At 47.0% G+C, this 10711-nt stretch overlaps 2 protein-coding genes across 2 annotated transcripts; one reads left to right on the forward strand and one right to left on the reverse strand.

Moving 5' to 3' along the window:
- The first annotated feature begins 346 nt into the window (after positions 1 to 346).
- Positions 347 to 7854, forward strand: LOC100277859 (uncharacterized). The gene is given in 5 exon segments (NM_001151318.1): positions 347 to 788; positions 1781 to 2533; positions 3835 to 3990; positions 4218 to 5132; positions 7359 to 7854. Coding segments are annotated over 5 exon segments (2067 nt in total). The 5' UTR covers positions 347 to 581; the 3' UTR covers positions 7395 to 7854.
- LOC103635015 (uncharacterized) lies at positions 6034 to 7352 on the reverse strand. The gene has a single exon (XM_008657583.3). The coding sequence runs from the start codon at positions 7007 to 7009 to the stop codon at positions 6302 to 6304; it is 708 nt and encodes a 235-aa protein (XP_008655805.1). The 5' UTR covers positions 7010 to 7352; the 3' UTR covers positions 6034 to 6301.
- Positions 7855 to 10711: the final 2857 nt, after the last annotated feature.

Genomic DNA, 10711 nt, shown 5'->3' on the forward strand with positions numbered 1-10711 from the left:
CACGTAACGCTGTACCTCTATTCTGAAGGTTTGTGGTACGCTTGGCCAGGTCAGGTTTTACACGCAAAAACATCAAATCTCAAGTTGAAGTCAGCAGAAATTCAGTCAAATCTCAAAGCCCAGCACGAATTCAGCCGGATTTCTTCTCATCAGGGTACAAATATCAAAAAAAAGGAAGTAAAACCACTTGCCGTCGCAGTCACAGTCGTATTGTGGCAGCCACATGACACGAGAAAGCAAAATTTCCCTGCTAGTATTGGGACCGGGAAGAAAGCGAAACCGTTGTTGTGGTTGTTGGTTGCACAGGCAGGATTGCAGGAAGGCACAAGAAGGGCAAAAGGCAGGCAGACCCGCGCGCCATTCTCTAGAACCTTCCACGGTCCACCTCCCTCGTTCCTCCGGCGGCACGTGCCCGTGCCGCTCGGCTCACCCGCAACCCTCCCTCCACGCCTCTCCTCGTCGACGAGCGGACCCGGTCCACGCCCCCACCCCCTTCCCATCCCAATCCCAGATCCCGGCCAGCCCTCCGATTCGGCCGCGACCGTGGTGGGTTCGGTCCCCCTCCGATCGGGGCAGCAGCCATGGATCAGAGCCGGCGGGCGGTGGAGTCGTACTGGCGCTCGCGGATGGTGGACGGCGTCACGGCGGACGACGACAAGGTCGCGCCCGTCTACAAGCTCGAGGAGATCTGCGAGCTCCTGCGTGCCTCCGACGCCAGCATCGTCAAGGAGGTCGCCGACTTCGTCCTCAAGCGCCTCGACAACAAGAGCTCCCTTGTTAAGCAAAAGGTGGGTGCCCCTGGGTCTGGACCCCGGGTGCGTTGTTGCCTTGTCTGTCGAGGGATGCTGCTACTGGTGGGGCACGACTGTTATTCCTTGCATCGCCGGCACCGGTGGTGTCATACTGCTCGCCGTAATCTGATCTGACCAAGTAGGAGTGACTTGAAACGGGTAGTCCGATGTGGGAGGCTGGGAGCCGAATTACCTGGGAGGGGGGGGGGGGGGGGGGGTGGTTCCAAGTTATGTGTTTTCTGGTTACTTGTTCAGTGTCTCAAGAGTTTGAGACAAACCAAGGGTTCATTTAGCTTCAGAGGGGGTTGGTTTTTATCAGTATGACATGCCTGAGTCATGTCCGATTGAGAGATTACTATGGTCACTAGATGGGTCGTGTGATTGTTTTATGGTGCACTCATATGATTGTTTTCCTTTATCAATGCTCCATGGCTCTATGTATCTGAGGATGGTTCATGTGGACAGTTTGACTCGTGTAGATTAGGTGCTGGTGGCTATCAGGAATATAATTAGATTTATGTGATTCTGTGGGTGAATATAATAAAGCCAGGATATCTTTATTCTAGTTTTTCTGGATACATAACAGGACCTCATAAATAGCATATCTTTGTCTTATTTTTTCTGGATACATAACAGGACCTCTCTAGGGTGATCCAAATTATTTCGAAGGACATAATAGAGTTTCAGTTTTTGTATCCAGTGCATATACCATGTTAGCTTAAGCATACAATTATATAATCATACAAATACTGAAACCAGGATTGCCCAATTCTCCCTTCCTGTCATTATATGGTAGTTGCTGTCTATGGGAGCGCATGTGCTTGCATTGGAAATTGTACCTGCATTAATTTCATCTTGTTTTTCATGAACAATGCCTGTTGAATCTTTTTTGGACATGTTTTTCATGAACATTGCACGTTGAATCTTTTTTGAACATATAGTCTTCCAGCTCAGTGATATTTGACTCTTTTTTTATATTTGCTCTCCAGGCTTTACGGTTGATCAAATACGCAATTGGAAAATCTGGTACTGATTTCAAGAGGGAGATGCAAAGGCACTCAGCGGCTATACGCCAACTAGTTCATTACAAAGGCCACCCTGACCCCTTAAGAGGGGATGCCCTTAATAAGGCTGTTCGGGAAACTGCGAATGAGGCTATTGCTGCAATTTTCTCCACAGAGGACCCTAAACCTGCTGTCGCAACCGAAAGTCTTGGCAAGCGCATACAAGGCTTTGGAAATACTAATTACGAGCCATCTAGAGATGAAAAGAAGTCTTTCCTTAGTGAACTTAGCGAAGTAGTGGGTATTGGAAGTGCATCCATCAAGCAGGGTTTGAGCAACTTCGCTGCAGCGCATGCAATAATGATAAATGACAACGGCAGCACATACAAGAGCCCTAATCTACGTAGGTCTTTAACCACAGAATCTGAAAAATATGGCCGGTATGATCCAAGTGAAATTCAAAGTGAGAGCCGTGCCTCATCTGATGCTTCAAAGAACGTAGCTTCTGGTTCTTGGGGTCCGACTTCCAGTTCTGCACCATCCGATGATACTAGCTCAAGTCAACCAGGGGTTAAAACTCGTGAAGAAAGACTTCTGGAGACAATTGTTACTGCAAGTGGTGTGCGATTGCAACCAACGCGAGATGCTCTGCGGGTTTTTTTAACAGAAGCTTCCAAATTGGATGCAGTTGCCTTGAGCCGCGCACTTGAAAACAAACTGAATTCCCCATTATGGCAGGTGAGTTTAGACGCTTCACTCATTTCTGTTTAGTTTCACCCCTTATGATCCTTAATTCCTTATGCACATTAGCCATTTAACATATAGTATGTCGAAACTAGTGCCATGTCATGGTTCCTAAATCCTAACTATCCAGAAACCGATGGTAAATAAATTTTTCTTGTGCTATTGCTTCAAGTTTTACATGTATGCACTTGTGAATTTCGATTAAATGCTATTGTGGGAATTCTTGGAAATGCAGTAAGCTATCCAGAAATGTCAAAGGGAAAATATATAAGCAGTGTCAAAGGAAAAAATTGGGTAGAAGAGAAATATGCAGTATATCTTTACTTTGGACAGATCAAATAGATCACTATGACTATTGTTCATGTTATTCTATGCTTTTATTTTGTGCTATTAGTGGTTTAATAGAGTTCATGGAGAAACAGCACTGCCAATTCAGTGTTCAACGTTCAGTGCAGTTGGCATAATCTGTAATTGAACAGATGTACAAAATGTGTTGATGCTTGACTTAGTTACATGAAATCAAGGGATATTATGCAAGCATGACTATTGTTGCATTGCAGTTCACAATATGTTTAGAGTATTTATCATACAGGCTGGCAGATTAATCATGACTAGTCGGTTGCCCGTGTCTTAACTACGGTTTCTATATTCACAATATTTACAATATCTATCTTTTGTAAAACACAAACAAATATGTATTCCAATGGTTAGAAGCTAAGCCTGTGAGAGAGAGGGTTTGAACCCCATGTTGTGTGCTTATTTTTTGTATTTTTTGGCGGTGCGCGTGGGAGGGAGACACGCGAAGAAATTCCCACTTAAATATAGTAGAGAGAGATATTACATATTAGGCAGCCAGCTGGAAACCTTAAATTTGTAAGTGGTGTTGTCTGGTTTGTTTGCCTTGCAGCTGGTATTTGTGAGTGGGTTTAGTTGTCCTTAACACATACTCCCTCCGGTATCAAAATACAAGTCATTTAGGACAGTGATACGGTCTCCAAAATATAGCTTTGACCAATGTTTTTTTTAAATACAAATAACTCTTAATATATTTATACTTTGAAAAAGTACTTTTTAAGATAAATCTATATATATGACTATTAGATTTCAAAACTAAATAACAAAACTGTAATTAGTAGTCAAAGTTTTATATGTTTGACTCAAACCTTGTCCAAATTCCAAAACGACTTCTTTTTTAGGACTGGAGGGAGTAGTTTGTTTGCTTTTTGTTAACCAAACATTTCCAGTAAATTTTTTCAATAGTTCATAAATATTCAGTGTATTTGTGTACTTCTCAGGTTCGCATGAAGGCTATTTGTGTGTTGGAAGCCATTGTAAGGAAACAGGATACTGATCCTTATTCTATCATTGCTTCATATTTCATTGAGAACACAGCTTCTGTTGTTAAATGCTCTGAGCTGCCACAGGTTTCTCTCAGAGAGAAGGCCTCAAAGGTGAGTCTGCTTGGAAAACTCAAAACTGGACTTCTATTATGTAGAATACTTCTGCATGCTACTTGTCCATCATCAAAGAAAAAAGAAAATAACTTACCTTCTGTTTCCTTGAAACTACCGTTGATCTCATATTTTCTGTGTTATATTTTTAAACACTGTTTCTTTGTGAAAACTTGTTTCTATTGCCAATCATTGGCATGTAATTAGGTACTTGTTACTTTTTTTAGGTCTTGAATATGCTGATTGGGGAAGAGCCTACTGGAACCACAGCAACAAAATCTGCAATGGCCACACCTGTTCAGATGCCTGATTTGATCGATACAGGTGATCAAGATGGTCTGGCAACAAGTTCTGGACAGGAAAGCAATGGACAAAAAAATACTGGGAAAGCATATGTTTCTTCAGTTGATGATTTGCTTGGTGGTGAACCTATTGCTGATACAAGTGTCACTGCTGATAGCAATGGAAGCGATCCATTTGCAGATGTATCGTTCCATGAGGTAGAGGCTAAGGAGACTAATGATCTCTTCTCAGGATTGATAGTAGAAGAAAAATCATCAGCTACCATGCACGGCAGTTCTTCATCAAACAAAAATGAATTACCAGATATCTTTGGCAGCCCCCCTGATTCTTTCATCCAAGGTAGTGTTACTGACCAAGGAACTGTCAATGATTTGATGTCTGGTTTGAACCTTAATGGAACAGGTCAGGCTCATCCTCCAGTTAAAGCAGAACCCAATAGCACCTTCAGTGGTTCACAGTTCTTTGATACAAACAATGAGATCGGCCATGTGGCAAGTGCTGCAGCATTGAATGGCATTGTTGGTCAAAACTCGTTTTACCAACAGCAGCAGACTCCCTTGCAGTACAGCTTCCCTCAACATATGATGCTCAATCAATCATTTCCTGGGCAACAATTAAATTATGGTGCTATGGGGATTCTTCTTGCTCAGCAGCAGCAGTTACTGCAAAATTTTGGAAATTTCAATGCTGAACTTGGGAATTCTTCTTTCAATTCGATGAACAGTGGAAATGCATCAGTGCTTCCAGATATTTTCAATTCAAGTAATCAACCTCAAAATCATGTTGCAGCGATGAGCAGTTCGAAGAAAGATGACACTAGAGCTTTTGATTTTGTTTCGGTATGTATTTCTATAATTCTATCTAGTAATTAGTTTCTTGCCTTGCATTATTTACAACTAGAAATAAATTTAGGATATTCTAACATTGTTGATGCGTAGTATCTAACTAATGATTCAATGATTTGAAAGCTAGTAATAGGTTTATATTTTGGACGCTCAAGGTTCTTTGAAACAAGTAGGCTTTTGAATCGGATGCATTTCTTATTGAAATTTCAAACTTGCTTCACAAGCTCGTAGGCTTATGGAAGTAAATAGCTCATGGTTGTTGTGTGGAGTGTGGAGGCAGAGAGAGCCATAGGCTTGCGTGGACCTTGGATGTTGACAGAGGGAAAAATATGATCGTTTAGGTGTAAATGTGTCTGATACTTGATTTCTGTAGTGTTATGAAATGTGGGTAATGATTTAATGTCTCCAATCCTCAATCAGGGCGCTAAAAAATGCATTTTTGTGGATACTGTACTACCATCAGTCATCCATTTGCATACAACCTATGGATTTCTGTGAATCTTTGCTTCCCTGGACAGTCAATAAATTCGCTGAACTACAAAACAGAACATACAAACCCAACCCACACCTCTGTTCATATCTTACATGCGGGGGTAACCAAATTCACAAATCACATGCTGGTTATTAAGGAAACACAATCCTTCAATGCTAAGGTTGCTTGCTTGTAGAACTGTTACAATTCTTGCTGTTTCATAGCTTGCGACAGTCTTTCATTTTATTCTGCAAATGTAGGCCAAATCTTATTACGAAACTAGTCTTTGTTCGAGCGACCTTGTGTTGTGAACTGCGATGCACTCGCAAGATAGTCCCGGTACTCAGCCCTCCCGTAGGAGGCCCTAGGAGTAAACCAGATCTATTCTTCTTCCTCCCTCTACTAACACCCTGCCCCTCCTTATATAGATAGGTAACCCTAACTTAATAGCTAAGCAACATAACAAACCCTATCTGTCCGGCACTGTTCACGCGCTACAGTAACCGCACGTGAACAGTGGCCGCAGCTAACCTAGCCATAATGACATAGCTAATGGGCTAAGGCCCATAACATTCCATCTCTCCTTAAAAACAGCTCGTCCGTGAGCTGTAGTCAAGAAGAATTGACCCATACTAAACTAGCACTTAATGACTCAATACTAAGTCTTTTACATCTCGACTTAATATTTTATTCACCTAGAAAAAAAATGAACCACGTCAGTGGTCGGATCTATCGAAGGAGGACGTGTCGGCGGCCAGATCGACTGATGACGGACGTGGCTGCGGTGGCGCAGAGGGCTCCCTGCGCCTAGCGAAGGTCGGTGGCACCCTCCGGTGTTGTAGCTCAAGTGACCACGCCGCGGCGGTGGCCAAGGTGGCTGACGTCGACCACAGCTGCGACGACGCAGCAGATGGCTGTCCGTGGTGCAGAAGATTGATGGCCACGGCGCGGAGGATTGGTAGTTGTGGCGTGGAGGGTTATCCCGCAGCAGCGCCTCTACAGGTTGGGCCACCATGGCGGCCGATTGTTGCAGATTGGGCGAGCAGATCCGTGCGCAGCCATAGTCGGGCCACGCCTGGACCTCCATGAGCACGGAGGCGGGCTGCAGCAGTGGCACAGCCACCTCAACGTAGAACGCCGCCTCCACCTCCCTGGGTGTGTTGGGTTGCAGCCCATTGACCCCATCGTCCTCGACTCGGCCGCCTCCTCCCGTGCCCAGGCCGCCCTCGCTCGCGCCCAGGCAGCCCGCGGTAGAAGCAGAGGGGCTGACCCACGCCTGCTCTAGCTTGGCCAGACGAGCGTCGTGGGAATCCAAACGGGCATTGATGGCGGCAAGTTGCTCGAGGATGAGGTCCATCTTGGCGGAGTAGGTCACAAGATCGTCGTGCGCGCCGGCCATGGTGGCGATGCGCGCGTAGTGGCTCCGGTACCAATTTGTTGTGAACTGCGATGCACTCGCAAGATAGTCCCGGTACTCAGCCCTCCCGTAGGAGGCCCTAGGAGTAAACCAGATCTATTCTTCTTCCTCCCTCTACTAACACCCTGCCCCTCCTTATATAGATAGGTAACCCTAACTTAATAGCTAAGCAACATAACAAACCCTATCTGTCCGGCACTGTTCACGCGCTACAGTAACCGCACGTGAACAGTGGCCGCAGCTAACCTAGCCATAATGACATAGCTAATGGGCTAAGGCCCATAACACCTTGTCTATATGTTAAATCTGCATGGCTTTCCCTTTTGTTCAGGATCACCTTGCAGCGGCACGTGCTTCAAGAAAGTGAACCAGGAAGCGATGAGCATGTCCATATGCTGGCAAGAGCTCAAGTGCTTGATGGACACAAAAGCTGGGACTCCAAAAGCTGCATCTCGTCACAGCCTCGCAGATTGGCTGCATGATCACACACGGCTGGTTTGGCATGGGATCGGGCGCATGTTTGAACAGTTGAGAAAGAAGGGTTGTTCCATACGGTTGAAAGACGGGATGTTGTGTCGTACTATGTACTTAGACAAAGACTGTTTTTTTACTCTGAAAAATAAATTGCATCTTCCGACTTTCCTTATGTTCTGCCCTTTTCTCTCTTCCTTTTTTTATTAAAAAAATGAGTCAGACACCATATACGTATTTATTACCTCAGGTTTTATTTCTTTTCTGTACAAGTACATGGAGGATGTTTTTTTTTTTGCGGCAATTGTAAAGCTTTGGGACACGAATAAGAGGGTGCAATATGATATGAGCTGCTACATGATCTTTGCAATGCAATGCTGCCTCGTGATATCCCTCGTGTATTGTATGCATATATATACTCTCCATTCCTTCCTCGTGTATGTATACATACTCCCACTCCTCTTTGTTACTTTGCCTGTGTCTCGTGAGCACTGACAGGCGGGCACATTGACCAGCCGCCCAAACGACTCTTTGCTTTCCTTTCCCGCGACGACATCCAATTCGTCCATCTTTCTGTCTAATCCTTAGTCCCACTCGCAAATCTAAGGGCATGAGTTTCTAGGGTATTAATTGAACGTGCTCTTCGCCAAGAGCATGTTTATAGTTTCTATACAATTCTCCGCATATATTGTTTTTTAACCACATTTATAATCTAGATGTATTATGTATAGGATTTTATTATACAGTTTTTTCTGTCTCTTCTAAATGAAAAACCGATCCATAATTATATGGCTTTTTATCGGTCAAACATCACATTAACGTAGCCTTTTAGTCCCAAGCAAGTTGGGGTAGGCTAGAGTTGAAACCCAACAAGATGTCATCAAAAAGAGAGAGAAAGGGGAGGAGAAAAGCTTTTAAGAGCACTAAAAAGGAAAAAAGCCTAATCACGGTTTGGGCACGTGGATAGCTTCTTTCCAAGCACTTATATCCAAACACGACTCCATTGGTATATTTCATTCCTTCAAGTCCCTTTTGATTGCCTCCTCCTATATTAAGTTTGGTCGACCTATACATCTCTTCACATTATTGTCTCGTCTTATGATGCCTCTATGCACCGGTGTCTCCGTGGGTCTTCGGTGGACATGCCCAAACCATCTCAACCGGCGTTGAATAAGCTTTTCTTCAATTGACGCTACTCCTAGCCGATCGCATATGTCATCGTTTCTCACTCGGTCCAATCTTGTGTGCCCACTGTCGGCGTTTCGACCCCGGGGGGTCCCTGGACCGACGAGTAAATTATCGCTGCGTGTCCCAGCCTAGATGGGTCGGCGCGAGACGAAACACAAGGGGAAAACAATAAGGGGAACCGCGGCTCGTGTTGTCCTGTGCCCAGGGCAGATGCGCTTGCAGTAGGGGGTTACAAACGTTCGCGAGGGAGAGAGAGAGAGCCTTGTTCGTCAGCCCGTCCTCCCGCGCGGCCACCTTCTCGTACGAGGGCCCTGGACCTTCCTTTTATAGACGTAAGGAGAGGGCCCAGGTGTACAATGGGGGGTGTAGCAGTGTGCTAACGTGTCCGACAGAGAGGAGCCAGAGTCCTATGTACATGCCGACGTGGCTGTCGGAGAGGTGTTGGTGCCCTGTTCATGTGATGTTGTGGCCGTCGGAGGAGCGCTTAAACCCTGTAGAAGCACAGCTGTCGGGGCTGTCGGGACCTTGCTGACGTCTCCTTGCTTCCGTAGGGGGCTGAGAACCGCCGTCGTCATGGAGCACGCGGGGTGTCATCATTACTTGTCTTACCGGGGCGAGCCAGATGGGAAGCCGGACTTGTTCCCCGTAGCCTAAGCTAGCTAGGGGTAGGGTAATGATGTACCCCCCTGCGACGTGGTTCGTCCGAGCCCAAGGTCGGGCGAGGCGGAGGCTCCTCCGAGGTCGAGGCTGAGTCCGAGCCCTAGGGTCGGGCGAGGCGGAGACCGTCGTCCGAGGTCGAGGTTGAGTCCGAGCCCTGGGGTCGGGCGAGGCGGAGTCTGAGCCCTGGGGTCGGGCGAGGCGGAGACCGTCTTCCGGGGTCGAGGTTGAGTCCGAGCCCTAGGGTCGGGCGAGGCGGAGACCGTCTTCCGGGGTCGAGGTTGAGTCCGAGCCCTGGGGTCGGGCGAGGCAGAGCTTCCTATGGCGCCCGAGGCTGGACTTGGCTGCTGTCAGCCTCACCCTGGCGGGTGGCACAGCAGTCGGAGCAGTGCAGGCGACGCTGTTTTTCTGTCAGGTCAGTCAGTGGAGGGGCGAAGTGACTGCGGTCACTTCGGCCTTGTCGACTGAGGAGCGCGCGTCAGGATAAGGTGTCAGGCGATCCTTGTATTGAATGCTCCTGTGATGCGGTCGGTTGGCGCGGCGATGTGGCCAAGGTTGCTTCACTGCGAAGCCTGCCCGAGCTGGGCCTCGGGCGAGTCGAAGGTGCGCCCGTTACTTGAGGATACCCTCGGGCGAGGCGTGAATCTGCCTTGGTCTACTGTTCTTGCCCGAGGCTGGGCTCGGGCGAGGCGAGATCATGTCCCTTGAGTGGACGGAGCCTTGACCTGAATTGCGCCCATCAGGCCTTTGCAGCTTTGTGCTGATGGTGGTTACCAGCTGAGTTTAGGAGTCTTGGGGGTACCCCTAATTATGGTCCCCGACAGTAGCCCCCGAGCCTCAAAGGGAGTGTTGGTACTCGCTTGGAGGCTTTGTCGCACTTTTTTGCAAGGGGACCGGCCTTTCTCGGTTACACTTCGTTTCGGTGGGTGCGCGCGAGCGCACCCGCCGGGTGTAGCCCCCGAGGCCTCGGAGGAGTGGTTTGACTCCTCCGAGGTCTTAGTGTCTTTCGTGATGCCTCGGCCGGTCTGGTTGTTCCCTCATGCGATCTGATCGTAGTCCGGGTGCATGGTCAGGTTCCGAGTTCTCGGGCTGGTATGTTGACGCTGTCAACGGTTTGGCCGGAGCCGGGTTTGCGAGAGCAGCCCCCGAGCCTCTTGAAAGGGAAATGTGCCCTTGGGCCATTTCTAAGTATTTTGGTGATTAAGTGTCCAACACAAGTGCTTAAGTGTTAAAGTATGCCAAGGACTCAAGAAGTGCAAATCAAGATTAAATATATGTTTCTAGACTTAGTACATTGTTTTGAAGACTAATGTATTGTGTCTAACTAGAAACAGGAGAAACAATTATGGAGAAGTTGGCTGTGTACAG

The sequence above is a fragment of the Zea mays genome, chromosome 8 (genome assembly GCF_902167145.1).
Source record: "Zea mays cultivar B73 chromosome 8, Zm-B73-REFERENCE-NAM-5.0, whole genome shotgun sequence".
Classification (NCBI taxonomy): domain Eukaryota; kingdom Viridiplantae; phylum Streptophyta; class Magnoliopsida; order Poales; family Poaceae; genus Zea; species Zea mays.

What these genes read in the sequence shown, in the direction of transcription:
- LOC103635015 (XM_008657583.3), bottom strand. Translation starts at nt 7,009, where the DNA reads ATGGCCGGCGCGCACGACGATCTTGTGACCTACTCCGCCAAGATGGAC.